General features: G+C 33.7%; 1 protein-coding gene across 1 annotated transcript in view; it reads right to left on the reverse strand.

The window, feature by feature from the left end:
- Nucleotides 1-263: 263 nt before the first annotated feature.
- The window catches only part of unpg (homeobox protein unplugged), a 28,458-nt gene continuing 5,497 nt past the window's right edge, over nucleotides 264-23,224 (reverse strand). The window contains exons 2-3 of the mRNA XM_089647834.1: nucleotides 1,702-1,895; nucleotides 264-938 (exon numbers count right to left, since the gene is read on the reverse strand). Of these exons, the coding sequence (XP_089503960.1) occupies nucleotides 507-938; nucleotides 1,702-1,895 (626 nt within the window). The 3' untranslated portion in view covers nucleotides 264-506. The remainder of the gene's footprint in view (nucleotides 939-1,701; nucleotides 1,896-23,224) is intronic.

The following is a 23,224-nucleotide window of genomic DNA, read 5'->3' on the forward strand; positions in this document are numbered from 1 at the left end:
ATTATTAATTAATAGTAGTCGGCCTTTATTTTAAGTACAGAAATTATGGGACTAACTACAGTATAATACTGTAGTACCCTGCATTGCCCTGAAAAATAATGGAGGGAAATAATAATACCGAGTCAGTGGACTTCTTTATCACTAAATAAATTCAAAAGATTGTTAATGTGACATGTATAAAAAGAAGACGAAAAGCCCTAAAAATTGCGTTAATAATTAAATGAAAATAATTTTTAAAAACATCAACAATTTAAGTCAGGAAATGCGGGAAGGAAGTATATATTATCCAGCAATGGGTATAGCAATGCAACAGAATAATAAAAATATACCTAAAAAGGTACTTTTACCATTATTCTCATTCTGCAAAAAACTAGGAATACCCAAAGATTCTCCAAAAGACATTTGACAACGGCCTGGTCAACCAACTACCTTAATAAACGTGAATATCCTCACATGGTATTCGTGACGTATTTAATAGCATCGGGTCGTAATCCCAAATCACACCTCTAACTATTATGCCTCTGAAAGCTTCTAGAAGCTGCAGCTTGCTGTCCTAACTGACTTAACCTGGACATGGCACTAAATCCCATACCTCCCAAAGGCCCCCCCATCATATTACCATTTCCGTTCTGAACCCCAGTTCCCAGTTGTCCAATTTTCCCAGCACTTAGAAAGGCAGAACTTTGGGACACGTTGAGATGAGGCTGTCCAGAAGTTCCAGGAGTGATTTGCTGGTAGTTGAACTGGACCCCGTTCTGCTTCTCGAGCTGGTGGTGCTGTGTCCTGACTGCGAATCTGTTGACGTGGACGGGAATCGGGACAACAATCTTGGTGGCGTTTGTGTTAGTTTTACCCCCGGATGAGGAGTGACTTCCGGAAGCAAGTCCTGCTTTTACACGCTTCCATTTTGCACGGCGGTTCTGGAACCAGATTTTGACCTGCAAGAAATGTTTTTGGTTAATGTGACTGAAATACAAGCAAGAATTCAGAGCGAGTTTAGTACTAATATCAGAAATTGTATTGGAGTAGTCTCTCTTCTCGAAGTTCACCTTTCGACTAATGTTGTTATACTGACTGTATATTCCAGCATATTGACTCATCAAATGGGTTCATTATTATAGACCTACAGATTACACCATACAAAAAAAACATAGCTATCGCCACAGTACAATGAGTCTTGAAAAGAGACATGATATATAAGATGTACTGCTGTAGGCGCAAGTCAAAGTTGGCTGATATTACCACCAATCTCTATCGTCAAGTGACCCGTGATGCTTGGCATGTGACACGAGAGATGATAGTTAAAATTCAAAGATCAGCGTATTACGTCCTTGTTGGGAAAAAGAATCGGAGGTGGACAGTAAAGAACTACCGACTACGTATTTATGAGAACCACCAAGAAACCACAAAACTGGGGAGATTTAAGAGAAGTCCATTTCCAAAAAGCTGGACGCCAGAAGACTGATTAAAGAGAATATGGATAATAATGGATAGGAAAATAACCAGATAGAGAACAAGAACAAAGATCTACGGGCTTCGTTTAGGTTGAGAGTCACTGTGAAACGACACAATTGAAACCATTGAGGGAGACTTATCTTCAAAGCTGAACGCCAGAAAGATGGAGAAGAAGAAAAAGTCGAAGAAAAGGAAGAAAAAGAGGATTTTTTTTATTTATGAAGAAGAAAAAGGCGAATAACCCACCTGGACTTCGCTCAGCTTCAGGGCAGAGGCGATCTGACTCCGCTCCGTCAGGCTAAGGTACTTCTTGGCGTGGAACTCTCGCTCCAGCTCGAGGAGCTGCTCGCTGGTAAAGGCGGTCCTACGTCTCCTAGACCTGGCTGAAGCAGAACCCGCAGTAGCCCCGGCGCATTCTGACGAAGAGTCATTGCCGTCACCTGCAGGAAAACACTCGGAGTTAATACAGATGTTATAGAAAAACGAGAGAACATTCTCTAGCGTCGAGTCGCGTAGTCCAGAATAAAGCGTGGTATGGGAGGCGGTGCGGCGTGGCAAGCCACCAAAGAATCCTCCCTAACCACTAATAAATCACGCCCTTTCTGCTCATGACAAGAGTCGTACGTCTACTCATCTTCTTTTGCTTGCGTTCTAGCTATACTGATATTACTGATTCCGAGAACAATGAGGTAAAAAAGTCCATGTTTTGTTGTGATTTGCATACAAAAGTGCACATTAAATGTAATCTGATTGGAAATCTTTGTTGCTGCACCCAAAAACATTTGTTTATTTGAACTCCAAGTGATTTAAAAAAAATTAAAATGTCTTGGGAAGTATTGTAAAGGGTTTAGTTTATAGCTAATTTGCAATTTCTTACAGCCCACAATAGGTATTTGTTGGTTGTCCAACTCTAAAGTAAATACCCAACTTCAACTGTTTCTATTATTTATAACTGAAAAATTTGCGTCCTGAAACGGAAAAATCTCTCGAATCATGAAAATCACACCATAATTAGTACATCATATAAATTATTTGTGTAATTTCAGCTGACAAAAGACATTTCTATCTTTTTGGAACATCATTGTTTGTTGACGCAACTATTAATGTCCCTTTAACATTGTCCTTGCATTTCCCCTATCATTATCTGACCATACCCACGTGTGTGTGTGATATTTTCCAACAAGAAAAGTGACTGTCAAACCAGTTTATTGATGGAGCCTGTTTGATGAACATCTATTTGTTATCAGTGCTGTTATTGATATTGACTCAGGGTAGAATTCCTGTGCAGTGAACATATTCGGTTCCCTCAGTGTGTTTCGTATCCAACCTGGATGTTATGAAAACTTGTTGCGTGAAATCATATCTCCTGTGAGTGAAATCATACCATCATCATCTTTGAAGAACATCAAAAGGGTAAGTCGGATTCCTTCCTTACTCCATGTTCACCATATCCAACCATAGTTGGGTCAACTTCAAAGTTCACAATTAATATTTTACAGTCCACTTTTGATTCGCCTATTGCGAGCATATTGTCTATCAATTTATTGTTCGAGAGTTGTTTCAACAAAATAATGTTTTTAAATTAATGGAATCATGTTTGATTATGTTCAATGAACGCTCACTCTGATTGATGTTGTTTTAAATCAGATATTTTAACTATAAACTCGGTCTACCAATAGAAACTATAAATTACAACCACCTGATGAAAGAATTAACATTATTAAAACTCTCAGTTAGACAGCAGGCTTCAAGTTGTTTTCCTTTTATTTTTAAAGTTATTAATCGAATTATAGACAGCCCTGATTTACTACGCCTAATCACCTTCAACATACCATCAAGAACTAGTCAATCGAAAATTCTTTTTAATTGCAACAACAATATAAGGACTGAGTCATTGAGATACTCGCTTGTAACTAGATTGCATGCAGTTGACAATACTTTTGCAGAAATTGTAGATTTGTTCAACTGCACAGAATATAGTTACAAGAAGGCTATAATAACGTACCTCAATTAAGGTTATCATAATACTATTCTTCTGCATGAGTTCTATACAATTTTAAATGCAAATTTTACTTTTGATTACTGTTCCACTGAATTATTATGTACATTATCATATGTTTGTAAAAGCCATCAAATAATATAAATAAATAAATATATTATAATATTATCCATTGCCATCTGGACACTAAAATTAAACTAAGAAAAGCTATTTCGTAAATGTTCTAAAAGAAACGTGTTTAAGGAAATGAATTGCATATTTTTTTATTTAAATCTAATTCCCTCAATATATTTTTTTATTTAAATATAATTCCCTCAAAATATTTTTTTATTTAAATCTAATTCCCTCAAAATATTTTTTTATTTAATTCTACTTCCCTCAATATATGTTTAGTACAGTGTAAAAAAGACCACCAGTTCTAAAGAGGTGGTTTTTTCGGATGCCTTTATATAAAACCTAATCCAATCACCCGGTGGGCGGGACTGGGACTTTTTAAGGGGGGCGATAGAAAGAAACTGTCAGCAAATTTCCCCGCACGGACTCGGCGAGTAAATAACCGGACTTGGGGCAGGGGGCGATGGGGTGGACCTTATATTATGATCTCAAGTACAATCATTGAGTTGATTAAATTGACGATACGTTACAATCTATTGGGTGATGCAAAACTTCCTTCGAAATGAAGAAATCATTAAGCCAATTTTGAAAAATTTCGTGGTTGGTAAAAACCATTCCTCGTAGATTGTTGGAGAGTTGTGGAAAATATGAAAAATACTGGACCTGTAGAACAGAATACGGATAGATTTTTAATATAACCATTAGCTGTATGAGAACTGGCATATAAGTTACATAATCTTTTTGTGCAAAAAATTCCTGGAGAATATCTTAAAAAAGAAACGGATAATATTAATGAAGTGAATGTACATTTTTATACTAAATTAAATAATTTAATAACTATTTTTTTTAAATTTAATGGCTTGCCACAATGTGAAACTGAACGTAAAAATATGATATAAATAGTAAAATCTAGGTGCATTGATTGACTTGTAAACAGAACACCCATCGCTCGAGTGGATTAATAAAGTAGTATACAGGCTGTCCGGAAACTCGTAGTACAAGCGGGAAACTGGTGAATCTACATCACATTTGGAGTCGATTTTGTAGTATACTTTTTTTTTATTTGAGCTTTCGTTATCGAGTAAATCGAGTTTGAAGTTGATTTTTTTTTATTTTTTTTTTATTAATCAAATTCTTATAAATTATTACTGAAGATCAAAGTACCCAACTAATTAAAACTATTTGAAAGTAAAACAAATGAAGAAACTCGGATTTGAAGCATTATTTTGAAATCACCCTTCATTTAACCCGGTGTAATCATAAAATATTTCTGCTCTGCAGGGTTAAAACATCTGTTATTCAACCCTAAACACCAGAAAAAACTTTAACCCTAAAATAGCCGAAAAATATTTTTTTTTGTTTTTTTTTTTTTTTTTTGAAAATGCTCAAATCAAAAAACTTTATGTTTTTTTGGGTTCCCCATGTGGTGTAGATTCTCCAGTTTCCCGCTTGTACTACGAGTTTCCGGACACCGTGTATAGAATAGGTAACGAACGAACCTATGTATCACAGGATTGCAATAATAAACTATAATAAAGTGAGAACTTTATTATTTTTACTAGTGTTTATAAGACAAGGTTTTTATGCATAGCACAAAGGATAACAAATTATTATAAGCATTAATTACTCTTATTTTTTAATGATAAACTAATGTTTATAAGACAAGGTTTTTTGCATAGCATAAAGGATAACAAATAATTATAAGCAATAATCAGTCGCCCGAAATATTAATACAAATTGAAAATATCTCCCGAGTAAAAATAAATGCCGCCAACGGGAATTGAACCCGTGCCTTCTGAGGTTCGGTCAGGTGCTCTGTAAAACCTATGCATAAAACCTTGTCTTAAAAACACTAGTTTATCATTAAAAAATAATAATATTTGACTAGTCAAAAATATTTCACCAATAAATGAAGATATCGTATGTCTCGACGCCATCTAGTGGGAAATTTCGCACTTACAAAGTATTTCCTATAAAAATAAATTTGGTTGGTTACAGGTGGAAAAAAATAATAACAGTAATTGTCGACTGAATTTTTTTTTTTTTACAGAAAGCAAGACAAAAATATATATTACAGTAAATAATAAAATAAAATACAGTACTTGTACATATTAAATTATTTGGCGGGTTGGGAATAAACCGACGTAGCTCAGTGGTACAGAGCACCTGGCCGGACATCAGAAGGTGCGGGTTCAATTCATTTATTTTTATTCGGGAGATATTTTCAATTTGTATGGATATTTCAGGCGAGTAATTAATGCTTATAATAATTTGAGAATCTTTAAATTATTTTCAGCTTTAGGTTGTTTTTTTTTAACCGTTTTTACCTTTTTTTTACTTTTTTTATAATTTATTATTTATATTTAACTTAACTTTATGTTTAACCTTACACTTCATACCGTAAATTATACTTTATACTTAACTTTATATTTAACCTTTACACTTTATACCGTATATTACACTTTATGCTGTATACTTTATACCTTATACTTTTAACTTACATTTATGTCTATATATTTAATTAAATAAACAATCCATTTGCAGCTCTGGCAGTTTTAAATCATTTCGTTATTTTAAATTCACCCACAACTGTCCCATAATAATCACTGCACACTTCTCCCACAATAAATTTATAATGAAAGTATATTATCTCCAATAGGACTAAAAAGCTATCGTAGGCCATTCTGCGCGGGTCCCTGGGCCGGGGGGGCGGTATGGTGGGGGGCACTAAACGACTATGAACAAAACCAAATCTGTTCTTTTAGTGGCCGAAATACCGTCAAAACCCCTAGAAACGTTGGCTTATAGAAATGTATGTGATGCAGCACAACGATGAAAATAAATAAAGGGTTTTCCAATAAGAGGTGTTATTTTGATATTCAATCGTAAAAGATCAATGGTTTCGTTGCTTGTGTAGCACGTAACGCCGCCTTGTTAAAAATGAACGTTGTCCATATCAATAACATCCAATTCCGACCATAAAAATCATTAATCATCTCTCGATAGCGCAATCCATTCACCGTAACTGTTGCTCCAGCCTCATTTTCGAAAAAGTAAGGTCCAATGAATCCGCCGGACCATAAACCGCACCAAACAGTCCCACGTTGAAGATAGAGAGGCTTTTCAACAATAACTCTTGGATTTTCCGAGCTCCAGATGCGACAATTTTGCTTGTTGACGAAGACACCGAGGTGGAAATGGGCCTCATCACTCAAGATGATTTGCATTTGATTCACTCAAGTGAATTTTAATAATTTCAATGCGTTGTTGAAGCGTGTAGCGTTCCATTTTTATTAATGGCGTAGTTTCTACTTGTCAAATGTTAAAAAATGACAGCTTCAAAAGTAACATCTACCGAAATAGCGGGCTATTCAAAATAACACCTCCTATTGGAGAACCCTGTATTTTTCTGTAGGTACTAGATACTTAGTACGACGGCAATTATTTTTAATTTGATTAGTACACTGAGGGGATTAGTTTGTCATTCATCCCAAACTTTTTTTATACATTAGCTTCACAAAGGAGGCTTTGGAGAAAAAAAATCCCTCCAGGCCCCTGTCATCTTTGGGGATGCCGTGTGAAGGTTATTTTATGGAAGAGAAGTGAAACTAGAGATCCTCAAAGTTATAAAATATTATTTTTTAGCTTAGCAAACATCTGTATGCAGGAACTGTTTTTGTTAACTTGTTCTCTTTAAATTGCTTTGTATATTTTATTTATTAATTTATTACAAAAAATAGAAGATTTCAAATAATAAAAGTATGCTACATAAATAAGGTGAGTTCCATATATACCTATATATATATATATATATATATCAGCCGTACTAATAAAAATAACTCCACAACCGTTAAATGGTATTTTTGTCACACGTTGTACAAAGACTGTACAATTTCTATTTCGAATTATTACAAATAAAATATGTCTCTAACTGCGCTGCTAAAGAACTGTTAACATCGCTGTCTGCATATGCACATGCGCTACTTTTACGCATGCGCATATGCAGATGCATACGCATATGCATATGCTCGTCAGTTTCCCCGCAAAATGACAGTTTTTTTTATTTGTGATTGAAATCATGTTTTTATTCATAATTTATATTCTAATGACCATTTCACTATTATATTAGTGTAATTCAATATATTTACTATTATTTGTGTTATTTTTCGCCAGTTTTAATCCATTAATTATTTCATATTGTTAATATGTTATCGGAAAAGCGAGTTTATTTCGGACATATATTGTTTTAATTGACTTTTACCGCGTGAATTTAATAAAACATCTTTGGAAAGTTCTTTTTTTAAGTTTATTATAATAAAGCGCACCTGAATTGAAATAACATAAAACAGCGCTATACGAATGCTGTTATTATTATTATTTACCCTCTTGAAAAGTATATGTGCCTAATTTATTACAAACAAACATAAATATTTAAATAAAACTAAATAGCGATTCGTTTTCGGATATGATGTGCTCTATTTGAATATGAAACGTTTGAATTTATTGACAAACACACTTTGATAAACATATTTAAAATATTTGTCATCTGTATCATATCTTGACGCCATCTCAGTTCCATTTTAAAATACCCCAATCGCAACATATCCATTGATTATTTAACCATCCCTCAAAACCATAGCGCTCGCCAATAAAACTACAAACTAACAAAACACTGTGAAGATCCCCTGCTCGATGGCCCAGTGGGAGTGTCACCCGCCGCGCAGAGGTCAAGGGTCGACTCCCAACGGAGTCTTCCATAATTCTCCCGATTCTCCGCAAATAATGGGGGAGAATTGCCAATGCCATTGGTAACGGATGCTTAGGAATGTGGAAGCCGCCAATGGTTAATGTACCCACAAATCGATATAGTTATACAATAGAATCTAGTCTGGGTTGTAAAGAGATGTGCCGAGTTCGTCAATTGTAACCATATCCATTGGTTTTATGTGACTGCGGTTTTGGGTTTCTTTCTGACGGTTTTTATCTTGTATTTGAATGAATTATTTGAATTTAGATATTTATTTATTATAAATGCCCCGATGGACTTTTACATGATATACGTTTTACAAGAATTACTGCATAATAATTGTGTATGATAGCGTTATGATTTTTAGTGAAGCTTATTTATTTACATTTGTTGTAACTAAGTCTCGTTGGATGAGCAGACAATCATTTAAATTCCTAACAATGGCAAATATTGTTATGTCATCGGCGTATAAGAGAAATAAACATTGCATGAAACATTCAGAAACAGTATTAATAAAAAGTATAAATAGCAGCGGACCTAGGATTGATCCCTGTGATACGCCAGAAGCAACTAGTTCCCATACGGAAGTATGTCCTCGTAACGATACAGCTTGTTGTCTTTTTGATAAGTATGAGATGAACCAACGTAATAAGTTTCCCCTAATTCCGTTATACATAATTTTTTTAATAAGAATAAGGTGATCAACCTTGTCAAAAGCTTTTTTGAAATCGCAGTAAATTGCATCTACCTGATCATGATGGCCTCGAACAATGCTAGTAAACAAGAAATAAGAGTAAATAAGTAAAATACTCACGGTCTTTTATGGAAAGGAAATGAAACTGAAGAGCCTCAAAGTTATAAAATATTAATTTTTAGTTTAGTAAACATCTTTAATTTCTTATTATCTTAAATTTCTGTGTAGGTATATTTTATTTATTAGAAAATAATATAACAACACAAGGATTTTAATGTTTAAATAGCAAAAAATAAAAAAAACAAAATAATTAAAAGATGAACATAATACATAAGTACTACATATAATTATCCATTTAAATGTACATTATGTTGAACTACAACACTCTGTTAAACTATATGAATATGCTCAAATTGTCAGACAGAAGAATTCTCACTGACTTGGTATTTCTATATAAAATTCTAAATGATTTAGTCGATAGTCCGGTATTGCTAGAATTGATAAGCTTCCGGATTCTACAACGTAATACTAGAAGTCAGGATTTATTTCAGTGCAGAAATTCTGGGACTAACTACCATATGTATTCCTCTTTGCCTAGAATACTAATAGAGGGAAACAATTATACCAAGTCAGTGGACATCTTCAATTTATCTTTAAACAAATATAAAATGTTGTTAATGAAGCAATTCAGTTATGTACAATAAATAATGTATATTTCTTAATATTCATTAGTAAAATCCCCGAAACAAGACGTTAATTATTGAATAATTAAATAGTTTAATTTAATAAATTAAATAAGAAAAGAGAAAATAAACGAGAAATAAACAAGTTAAGATGGCATAAAAATAATAGTAAGTACAGGTTGATAAATACGTAATTTTGAAGCAAATACAAGTACAGTGGTGCCTCACACAACGAACGCCTCGCACAGCGAATGCTGCACACAACGAACTTCCTTTTCGTTCATTTCACGATTCATACAACGAACTTCGCTTCACACAACGAAGTCGCCCGATCTTCTACGATCACTGCCGATTAATTGCATCCTCCCGCGCAGGCAGTCGTTAGACTCGTTAGTCACTGCGTAGTACGCTTAACTTACGCACGTATCGCAGCAATCGTTCTTCATTACGAATTAAATCGCACACGTATCACGGCAGTCGTCCTTTTAAGATAAACTCAACATTTTTTTTATATGATGGGTTCTAAAAAAAGCAGGAAGGTGATTTCTCTTGAAATGAAACAGGAAATAATTAGAAGGAGTGAATGTGGGGTAAAACAGTGTGACCTCGTCAAAGAGTTTGGCCTCAACAAGACCACCATTTTCACCATTTTGAAAAACAAGGATGCAATAAAATCAGCCAAAGTAGCCAAAGGAGTATCAAAACTATTTAATGAAAAACATAGATCTTCAATCCACGAGGAAATGGAGAGGCTATTAGCGATTTGGATTAAGGACAGGCAGGTGAAAGGTGACGTAACAACCCAAGATATTATCTGTTACAAGGCCAAGATAATTTATGAAGATCTAAAGAAAAACATCCCTGGAAGTAGCAGCAATCAAGATAATAAAGAAGATTTCAAAGCCAGCAGGGGGTGGTTTTTTAGATTTAAGAAAAGGTATGGAATCCACAGCGTTAATATGCATGGTGAGGCTGGCAGTGCTGATAAAAAAGAAGCAGAAAAGTTCTCTATTAATTTTCAAAAATTTATTATGGATGAAGGATACTGCCCACAACAAGTGTTCAATGCCGATGAAACGGGTCTTTTCTGGAAAAGAATGCCGAGCGACTTTGGACAGGTTTTTCACTGCACCATCGGCGGAAAATGGATGAAGATGTGCAAGATTCGATTATTTCTTAAAATTAAAAAATGTGTGTTTTTTTCATTATGTTTTTAGATGTATCTAAATAAAAATAATAACAAAAAATTTATCTTTTTTTTATGTCATCTTACCATATTTTATGCTACAGAACGAATTATTTTTTTTAACATGTATTGTTATGGGAAAACGCGTTTCACATAACGAACTTTTCGCATAACGAACTTGCTCCTGGAACGAATTAAGTTCGTTGTGTGATGCACCACTGTACATAGTTTACGATAAATGCGTTACAATTACGACGCTTCTAAATAATAGAATAATGCTAAATAAAAACGTCATTCAGGTTATCTAGTTATCGGTCGATTGATAAAGATTTTATCGATAATGTCGGTAATTTGTCTTTTTTTCCGAGCATGACCGCAAATTACCAACGAACAAACAACAGTTCAAAACGATTGAGGACGGGTTATTTCAAAGTTGATTTTCACGATCTGTAAAGGTTCTATTGAAGTTCTGTTCTCATATCATTACACAAAACTGAAATATTAACAGAACTTGAATAAAATCTTCAAAGAATTTCAAAATCAACTTTGAAATTTGAAGAATTGTTCAAATTCTGTAAAACAATCGGTCCTAAGTGTTCTCAATTTATTCGACGTGAACTGTTGTTTGTACATTGGCTATCTGCAGTCGTGCGTGAGAACGATGAAAAGTTATCGACCGAAATGATCCCTGAGGCGTATGTGTGATAAAACCACATACGATCGTTTGAGGAATGTAGAGATTCGCAAATAATGTAAGACTGATGTGTGCATAATGAGTATGTTTAATGTTGGAAGCAGTTGGTTATTTTTGTTCCTAATACTTGATCTTCATTGTTGTTATTATTTAAATTTAAATTTGCGAATCTTTTGCGCGGTTTTATTTCGATTACTGTATAATAATGACTAACCATTTAATAAATAAAGATTCGAAATTTTAAAATTGTAAATTCATGTCATACGGCATATATTCTGGTCTAGTAATGTGTAATTTCTATCACCTAATAAATTCTAAAAATATAGTACTATAGGATTCATATGTCTTATACTGATTTATATATGTGGAAATTCTAACTATACAATTGTAAATGTTCTCCAAAATGCCCTGGAAAGAATCTCAGACTTGTGATGTCCCGAAAGAAACCATTTATCTGTTCTGAATGCAATTACCAATGTTATCCAAATTGACCCTGGTAATAAATTACATTTTTGCGATTCTTTCAAGGATAAAGAAACCATCCTGTCACTTCGAATGCAATCAACAATTTTCTCAAAATTTGTTTTGACAGCATCGCCATTCCATTGTAAGAATATTATGTACTAAATACACAATTTGGCTGTCCTGAAACGGGAATTCTTCCCAGTTGGACAGACAGAGGTTCATTTTGTTTTGTATTGTTTGTAATTTATATATATATATATAAAATAAATAAATAAAAAATGGTAGTACCTATTAAATACAATGTTGAGGATTCAAGCCTCGTTCAGAAAGGTAGTAAAATTCGACACCGAGCTTTTTGACAAGGAAAATGACAGAGCTTGGACATTAACACGAGCGCCAGGTAATATTTGCTAAAATCGTGCTTACAGTTTGAAGTTAACATTTTGAGTACCTACACACGATGCTTACGTTTTGCACCACTGATTTCCTAACATGCGAAAATGTATAATGATCTCATTGTTTATATTTGTGAACTTACAAATATTTAATACATATTTCTACAAAATCAACTAGGCACTAATCAATTAAATGATGACACTCGTTAGTTGAACCTGTACCTACTCGGTTCTGTAGGTGAATTCCAGCAACCAGATTTTTTTTATTAATGTCAGGGGAGAAACGACTGGGCATCTCTTATATTTAAAACCTCGTCCTGAAAGCAATAATAATTAATTGTGACTAATGTTAGTAACATAATAAGTATTTATTGTACCTACTGATATATAGAGGGTTTTCCAATAAGAGATGTTATTTTGAATAGCCCGCTATTTCGGTAGATGTTACTTTTGAAGCTGTCATTTTTTTATATTTGACATGAAAAAACTACGTCATTAATAAAAATGGAACGATACACGCTTCAACAACGCATTGAAATTATTAAAATTCACTTGAGTGAATCAAATGCAAATCATCTTGAGTGATGAGGCCCATTTCCACCTCGGTGGCTTCGTCAACAAGCAAAATTGTCGCATCTGGGGCTCGGAAAACCCAAGAGTTATTTTTGAAAAGCCTCTCTATCCTCAACGTGTGACTGTTTGGTGCCTTTTATGGTCCGACGGAGTCATTGGACCTTACTTTTTCGAAAATGAGGCTGGAGCAACAGTTTCGGTGAATGGATTGCGCTATCGAGAGATGATTAATGATTTTTTATGGCCGGAATTGGATGGTATTGATCTGAATAACGTTTACTTTCAACAAGACGGCGCTACGTGGCACACAAGCAATGAAACCATTGATCTTTTACGATTGAATATCAAAATAACATCGCTTATTGGAAAACCCTGTAATTGACAAGTGAGTTAGTTCTAAGCAGTAGTATTTCATTGCTCAACTCAGGGCAATTTTCTCCTTGACTACCCACTTTAATGTAATAACTATTTATTACGCTTAAACTATTTTTGAAATATTTTATACCTTACCACTGACACCACGGGCAGAAATCATAACAATCTATATTTGTAAACGTAAATATGTATGTTAGTCGTAAATCTCTAGTTTAAACAGTAGGTATTATAGCGGTATTGTGTAAATACCCACTCGGTCATTAAAATGTGTTTAGTTTTAAGTCATTACTTAAAGTCTTAGTTATAAGCCACCAGTTATAAGTCTCTAGCTATGAAACTTAGTTATAATTCAAAAGAAATTCGTTATAAGTCTAAGAAATAAATTAAATGCATAAATTAAGTTGTTAAGCGAAGCTTAATGCCAAATCACTATTTTGATTTTTGATTATAACGAATTGGTGACATTATGAATTCGAAAAAATATGCTTTTGTTAAATTGAAGGTTTTAACGCTTCCCTTGAGTAGAATACAAATAAAAAAATAAATTACTCAATAAAAAATATAAATGCTTACTACCTACTAAATTTTTTTTAATAGAAATGTATAAACGCATAATGGAACTTTTAAAAAATACAGTATTATAGCTAAGATTGTCTGTGACAGTTTCAATTGATTAACTTTTTTGCTTTCTTATAATATTATTTACAAAATAAGTAAAAACCAGTTTTTTGCTTGAAATCGATCGTTTCTAGACTCCGTTTGTCAAGCGATTTTAATGCCTATTACCTACGATATAAGGTATACCAAGAATATACACATTTTTGGCTTGTAGCTTCCTCTTAAGCGCCCTTGGCGTGATTTTCTCACGAAAACGGCGCTATACAAATAATCCAATCATTATGTTGGCTGTTTAATTTGGCTGTAGCGAGCATACAAACATTGAAAGTCAAATAAATGTATAAATAATAAGGTATTTGATTTGATAGACAACACGTTTTCTTTATTTTATTCAATTCATTCGTTAAAATTTTAAAAAATAACGCCATTTTTACATATAGGTACCGATATTTGTTTGTTTTTCTATTATAAAATGTGATTATTAAAAATTGCACACGTTACTTAAATACTAATAAGTAAAACAATGCAAAAATTTTTACTTTATCACCAAAATAATGACAAAATTTCCAAACGCTGATCGCACAATTTCAATAAAAAAATTCAGCTTGTACTCGAGAAGTCTGTGGTTGAAATTTTAAAACGATTTTTTTCTGTGAACATAGTTGGATATATGGCGCGTAATTTGAATGTATATTCGGACAAACCGCGTTATTTCGATAATGCTGTTTTTTCGCACACATAAGGGCTCAATTGTTACAAGACTATTTATGTATAATATTTATGTTCAAAATTGTAAATGGTAGTATAGACATTCCTGATTTAATTAACCTCATTGAATTTCATATACCCACGAGAGCTACTCGTTCTAAAATTTTGTTTAAATGCAACAATATCAGGACTGAGTATTCCAAACACTCGCTTGTACCTAGGTTGCATGAAGTTAGTAATAGATACGCAGATGTGGCAGATCTATTTAACTGCACGCAAGGTAGGTACAAGAGGGCTATGCTATCAAATCTTTTCAATCAATATTAATTAAATCTAATTCTACCTTATTTGCACTATAGAAACTTATGTACTTGTATCTCTTGTGAGAAATTCTCGTGTTTAGGGAGGTAGCACTATCAAATTGACAGTACTATACATACTTATCAGTTGTTACAATTTGGATGCATGAAGGACTACTTTTTTATATACTCGTATAATAAAAATATAAGTAGCAAATGTTTTTTTTTTTGTACATAATAAAAAATTATTTTTATACATAATGAAAATTATAAGATGGCATTTATTTTGTACATAATGGAAATATAGGTTGGCACATCGTAACACATACTTAAAAATTATTTAATAGTAAAATATGTTTTTAGTTTTTGTTTAAAAATTTCATAATTCCTCTCGGATTGTATTTCTATAGGGTATTTCGTTAAAGCATTTTATTGCTGAGTATGTGTAATGATGTTGGGCTGTTGTATAGTATTAAGTTTAGGGATTATTATTTGTCCTAAGGTTCTCGGTCTGGTGCTAAATGACTTTATTGTTAGTTTGTCTTAATGGATTTGTAGTAATGCGTTTTTTTGATAAATTTTATTTATTGGTAATACTTTGAATTCATCGAATAATTTTTGGGTTGAATAGTCTAATTGTTTCTTAAGAATTATTTTGATTAGTCTTCTATGTACAATTTCAAGTGGGGTTAAGATGGTTTTATACGCTCCTACCCATCCTATTATTCCGTATTGCAGAACTGATTGGGCTAATGCATAGTAAACCTTTTGTAGCAAAGATTTATGTAATATATTTCTTAGTTTGAGGAATACGTAATAAAGTTTACGTATTCTATTTACAGTTTGCGCAATATGTTCAGTCCATTTAATATGTTGGTCTATAATTATGCCTAAATATTTAATATTACTTTTTTTGAGATTTTTGAGCATTTAGGTGAATAGCAGTTGTCAGTATAATTATTACAAGAGTTATGGATAGTTATATTGGAATTTATTGTTGGGTGCATTTTGTCTGATAATGTGAAAGTCATGAATTAGGTTTTATCAGAGTTTAAGGAGAGGTAGTTGTCATCCAACCATTGTTTTAAGTTGTTTATTTCTACGTTCGCAGTTTGATAGGCTTCTTACCAAGTTTTTTTTTTCTATGATTAAAACTGTGTCGTCGGCGAAAGATATGATTTTTCCATTTTTTGGTACTGTAAGCATTTCATTCACGTAAATGATAAACAATATTGGGCCTAGAACTGTCCCTTGAGGAATTCCAAATTCGGAATAGGTGGGTTCACTCAATATATTGTTAATTTTTACGTGTTGGTGTCTTTTATGAAGATAACTTTTAAACCATTCTTTAACTGTTCCTTGAATTCCAATATTTTCTATTTTTTTATTAGCTTCTTGTGGCTTATACTGTCAAAGGCTTTTCTTAGATCGATGAATATACTTAAACATTTATTTCCCGAGTCAAGAGCATTATATATTATAGAGGTTATTTTTGCGATTGCATCTTGCGTACCTAAATTTTCTCTGAAGCCGAATTGGTTATCATTAATGATTTTATTTGAAGTGATATGTTTAGTTAATTGTGACTTTACGACTTTTTCAAATATTTTTGCTACGTTAGATACAATAGATATGGGACGGTAGTTCGAGACGTCAGATGTAATTCCTGATTTGAAGATCGGGGTTATTATTGTATTTTTATATATTTTTGGGTAAATTCCTTGCTGTATGCTGTTATTAATGATATGTGCAATTGGTTTGGATATTAATTGTCTGTCGGATATTATAGTCCAGTCAGTGGGGGATAAAAAAGGGCTCCACCTTGCAAAAGGTTAGGTAGTAGCGATTTTCACATATGTTGTTAAGATTGGGACTCTAAAGAAAAAAAAAAGTTTTCGACCTTGGGAGGGTCGAGCTCGATCCGCCATCTTGGATTGAAGGTGCCAAAATTTGTTTTTTTCAAAATAATTGTGAAGTGGTCGTTTTTACAACCAAATTGTTGAAAGCAAACTTAAAGACAACTAAATTACCTACATTTTTTGTAGAAAGTTTTTTTTTGTAAGTCTAATAGGTAACGAGTTACAGTGGTTGAAAGAAGAAAATTTTGACAAAAAATTGTAAAACTCCAGTTTTCTTGATAAATTTTGTACGAACATATTACACAATATCATTTTAACAAATTTCTACGTTACAATATACTTATATAGCATCATCCGTGTGCTCGATGACGTTGATTTGTTATAGTGGGATCCTAGTCTACAGCTGACTTGGCAACACTGATTGAGTCGGGGTGGTTACAGGACGTTGCCTGGATGCTCGGTCACACAGTGTGCTCGTGCGCAAAGGTACGAAATCATCATTTTATGGTGTTTTCGAACAACTTCCAGAAGGCGTGCAACTTGAAGGTAGCAAAATTAATGTTGTAGATGGAGGATATCTTTTACATAAAGTTGTATGGAATCGGAATGATTATTTTGGGTCAATTTGCGAGAAGTACGTTCACTATGTAAGAAATCACTATGGATCATATGCAGTCATTGTTTTCGATGGATATCCGCTTGATGATGGTGAAAAAAATACGAAAACCGCAGAAAGACTTCGCCGATCGAAGAAGCACATGTCTGCAGATGTTCTTTTCGATTAAACAATGCCAGTTCAAGTTTCATAAGAACGATTTTTAGCCAATGAAAATAACAAAGTCCGTCTGATTTCGATGCTTACAAAGCAATTTATACAGGATGATTTTACAGTTAAGCAGGCTGAAGAAGATGCTGATGAGTTGATTGTCAATACTGCGATTTCCTTGTGTTCATCATATGACGCTGTTTTCATTATTGGCGAAGACGTTGATCTCCTAGTTCTGCTGACAGCATGACAGCATTAGCACCACAAAAAAATAGTATATATCTTCGCAAACCCGGTAGAGGCAAAACTTTTGAAAGATTGTATTTCGCGAAAAGTGTGAAATACAAAGAGGCGGCTGAGAATATTCTGTTTCTTCATGCCTTTAGCGGCTGCGATACAACATCGTCCTTCTTCAACCAAGGAAAAAATAAATTTAGTTCGCTTGTGCAAAACGACACAAGACTCAATGCCATGATAAGAATCTTCAAACAACATGATGCAACACCAGAAGACATAGCAGTTGCAGGAACACGCTTTCTTGTTGCTTTATACGGGGGTGACATGGATAAGGAAACCTTGGAAGAAGTCCTCTACAAACGTTTCGCCATTGTTGTCGTTGTCGACAACAAAAAGCAAATTCAATCTTGCCTCTTTGCCACTAACGAACGACTACACGGTACCATGCATTTAGAACGTACCATCAAGTCCAAAAATGGTATGGAATCCAAAAAAATCCAGAAAACTGGGCCTGGAAACGTGACATCAACGGGCTTGTTCCAGTAAGAATGACAAAGAAACCAGCACCCGAGACTTAAAATTTATTTCATGCAATAGTAAAAAAGGATGCGGCGTTGCATGTGGCTGCAGGAAAGCTGGATTTAAGTGTTCTATTGTATGTGGGTGCTGTAATGGTCAAACATGCCGAAATTCGCCAGAGGTTCACATCGATGTCGAGGACGAAGAAGAAGAGATTTTGTCAATGGAAGCCCAAATATCACAGGCAATGAGTTAGATGATGACATTGATGACGAAGACTGTTATTAAGTAACATAATTTATAGTAACATAATTCACAGTAATGTAACATAATTTACTGTAGCATAACGCTGGTATATCTGTGGAGTTGACCTACTGGGGATACCACAATAAAAAAAATGCGCAATGTTCTCTACCTCATGGTGGTGTGGAAATGAGTTAACAAAATTATTATAATTATGTAATGAATAACCCGCAAAAATTACAGAGTTGGGAATTTCATCACTTTTTTGAAAAATATTTACATTTCCGCCACTGTAACTCGTTACCTATTAGACTTACAAAAAAAAACTTTCTACAAAAAATGTAGGTAATTTAGTTGTCTTTAAGTTTGCGTTCAACAATTTGGTTGTAAAAACGACCACTTCACAATTATTTAAAAAAAAACAAATTTTGGCACCTTCAATCCAAGATGGCGGATCGAGCTCGACCCTCCCAAGGTCGAAAACTTTTTTTTTTCTTTAGAGTCCCAATCTTAACAACATATATCAAAATCGCTACTACCTAACCTTTTGCAAGGTAAAACTCCCCACTGACTGGACTATTAATGATCTGGCGGATATTAATGCCACATATATTTGTAATTCTTTTTTAAAAATATTTCTACGATTTTAACTGTGACATGTTATCATTGTTTATGGTATATTTATACCGTTGATATTAAATAAATAAATAAATAAAGACTAACTTCAAATTCGCAACCGATTTAGATTTTTAAAAACTAATAGATACACATTTTTTCTGTAAATAACTATTTGATGTGACGCCCCACATGAGCTGTCCTGTCTGTACAGTGTAAAGGTAGGGGAGCTATGTCGCCACCCCATTAGGCAGCGTTGTGAGGCGGGTTAAGGTAGGGGCTGTAGGAAGGGATTTATTAATGCGTCTTACACTAAAATGAGTCGAAGAAGCGACCCGTTCTCATGAAGCCAAAATTAAGGTCTATGCTAGCTCCTTAGAGTAAACTCCATTGAAATACCCGTAGAACAGACTCAGCATGCATACATTGCGTCAGTGCATTAGTAATGGCAAATTTGTATTAAAAACGGATTGTCAATGAGACGACCGCCCTCCTTCGGACAAAATCAAGTAGTTTTATTAAGTATTGTGGGGCTCCAGCCCAGAGGTGGCTCTCAAATTCAATTGTTGGGCGTACTTGAGGTTTCTATATGACTACACAAGACGTCAACTTATATGATTCTACTTTCGGAGGAAACCAAACCTATAATTTAATTCCAAAAGAAATATATTTCAAACTGAAAATATAACACCAAGCAGCAGAAGAGTACAGGCAACTGAATCTGTTACATTTAGTTCTTTGGGTGTCGGGTCACGATATAAAGTAGGTGGAAATGTCAGCGTTTTTTCCTTGGCGTTCCCTCTTTCGGTTAATAGTCTTCCCAGAAACTAGCACCACTTTCAATTCTATGCTCTCGGTTGTCCTCTTCCTCGTGTTTTTATCCTTACCCATAACTATAAAATGACCTGAAATGAAAATTATATAAACTAAATCAAAACATATGTCAAAATCTGTAATAAAATATGTCGCGTTCAAATGGCATTCATTATGATAATCCCGAGTTGCGTAAACAGTTTTTTTTTTTTAATTTTTTTCAACATTATAAATGACATTAGTAAATGGTTGATGCCCTGTGCCTGTCTCACTATGAAATCTTGTATTGAGATTGAGAGTAGGCACAGTTTACACCGAAAGCAAATCAAGTATTAAATGCAGAGATGTGCTTTATTTCAAATAAATCCATTTCAAATGGAAATGCAAAATGCAAAATGGGTATTTTCCATTTTGCATTTTAAATGCTTTTCTAAAAACCATTTTGCATTTTAAATGCTTTTCTCAATGCATTTTCCATTTTAAATGCTTTTTGCAACATTCTTCCTACTATCTCCACTCATTTTTTTCATAAGCCCCAAATATCAGTCGGTCCTCAACCTCGCTATGAGAGATAATTTACATTTGTCAAGTTGCTCCCTGGTAGGAGCCCTGGCAATTGAGTGATACCATTACAAAAAATACTGAACATGGGGCCATGACGCTGTAATATTAAATGTTAGATAGCAGTTTCTATGTTTTTATGTGTGCAACATTAGTACCGCGCAAATTTTTTGTGGTTTCATAATCTATAGTCGTGGTGTTTTTGGATTTACCCTCATGTAATATGTTTGTTCTACATTGATGTCCATTATTAAATGACAAAATTGTTTAAAAATTATATTAGTCAAAACCTGAGAAACCATTTTCCTTTTTCAATGCATTTTAAAATAAGTATTTTGCATTTTGCATTTTCAAATGGAAAAGTTTTGACCAATTTCCATTTTGCATTTCAAATGGTTTTGGGTACCCATTTTGCACATCTCTGATTAAATGCAATCGCGGCTTACAATACAACATTACAATCAAAATAAAAGTCAATTAACATCGTACCATTACGACTAGTGGACCTACTATTGCTAGTGACGTTCTCATGCGTCTCTGACTTCTTCCATCATTCACTACTATGAATGTTACTGTTAAAAAACCACATTACATCGACTCCGTATCTCATTCCTGTGCAGATATATTGTTTTAAGTATTCCTCGGGCGTCCCCGACTTTTTCTATCATTCAAACCACTCTCCAAACACTCCTTGCACTAATAAGAATAAACATTGAAATTTTCAGCGATATCGGTCGACTACTTTTCAAGTTTTGCTAGCACAAACATACGCCGGCTAAATTATTATACAGGGTTTTCCAATAAGAGGTGTTATTTTGAATAGCCCGCTATTTCGGTAGATGTTACTTTTGAAGCTGTCATTTTTTGACATTTGACAAGTAGAAACTACGCCATTAATAAAAATGGAATGAAACACGCTTCAAAAACGCATTGAAATTATTAAAATTCCCTTGAGTGAATCAAATGTAAATCATCTTGAGTGATGAGGCCCATTTCCACCTCGGTGGCTTCGTCAACAAGCAAAATTGTCGCATCTGGGGCTCGGAAAACCCAAGAGTTATTGTTGAAAAGCCTCTTTATCCTCAACGTGTGTCTGTTTGGTGTGGTTTTTTGGTCCGGCGGAGTCATTGGACCTTACTTTTTCGAAGATGAGGCTGGAGCAACAGTTACGGTGAATGGATTGCGCTATCGAGAGATGATTACTGATTTTTTATGGTCGGAATTGGATGGTATTGATCTGGACAACGTTTACTTTCAACAAAACGGCGCTACGTGCCACACAAGCAACAAAACCATTGATCTTTTACGATTGAATATCAAAATAACACCTCTTATTGGAAAACCCTGTATATTAAAATTATTACTAGTTCTGTAAACAATGAACCACGCGTCCATAAAAAGGTGTTTCTCTTATTTAAAAACTAAACCATTTTTTTAACTAGTTTGTAAGTAGGAACTAGAATACTTACCTACTTAATTATAAACCAAAAACATGTATTTTTTTCAAACAAGTAATTATACAATTTGACCAAAACCTGAAAAACAATAATTATTTGTTCAAACATTCTTTAGGCCGATAGATAGATATAGGTACCATAATATTGATTATTCTGATTTGATATTATTGACATAGTAGTAACCACGATCAATCGAAATCTTGCCGGATTAAAAAGTAGTATCCAACATGCCACCATCTTGAACCGGAACCGGAACGTAACAAAAAAAATTGCAGAAAGATGAACTGACAAATGATCGAGTCAAAACAGAATATCGCTACGCTTAGTTAATAAAAAGGTTTTTAAAAAATCTGTCTTGGCTGGTGATCCAAGATAAAGTGTTCAATACGTTTGAAGTAATTTGTGTTCTGTCTAATAGCTAATAGCCAGTGGTAGTCCATCTATATAGCTATGTTACAAATTTATTTAGCCAAACGTTGTTTTCAATGTCGGTAGGATTACAAATTACCTAAAACCTTTCGACACCTGAGCCCCCGAAAGGTAATTAAAATTTTCTATTTGCTCAAGAAAGAATTTCTGAAGAAAAAAAGTGTTTACTTCAGGCACACGGACACGCTCACAGCGCACTTCTATCGGGTTTTTTCTTCATAAAAAATCATTTGAATTTATTTTATTTTATTTTCAACTAACATTTAAATCGTGTTAAAAACAGATTGAGGTCTACAATTCCGTTTTTGAACGGATTACCAATAATTTGAAGAGGGTTCTTAATAAATTAACAAAACTCATTTTTTCCGTGTAGCCTCTGAACTGTATTATAATATTTTGACAGAAAATCATTTTCAATGTCTTTTACACTATCTGCTATCCACGTGTGTCCGTGCGCTTAATTCTTCTAAACTTCGCAACGGATTTTGATAGGATTTTCATTAACATTTAGAGACTTTCTTCCGGAAGGTTTATTATTATAATACATGCATTTTATATTTATAGAAAATAGAGAAAAGTCGATGTTTTTTAATCAAGTCGTAAAAATGTATATTTTCGGACGCTTACATTGCTAAAGCTGGCTAAACCTTATGAGATACATCAAAATATTGTATTAAGGAATTGTATATCTTAAAAAGTTCTACAGAAAAGTCCGGGATA

Source organism: Hesperophylax consimilis, chromosome 27 (genome assembly GCF_061612785.1).
Source record: "Hesperophylax consimilis isolate HC1 chromosome 27, BYU_Hcon_1.0, whole genome shotgun sequence".
Classification (NCBI taxonomy): domain Eukaryota; kingdom Metazoa; phylum Arthropoda; class Insecta; order Trichoptera; family Limnephilidae; genus Hesperophylax; species Hesperophylax consimilis.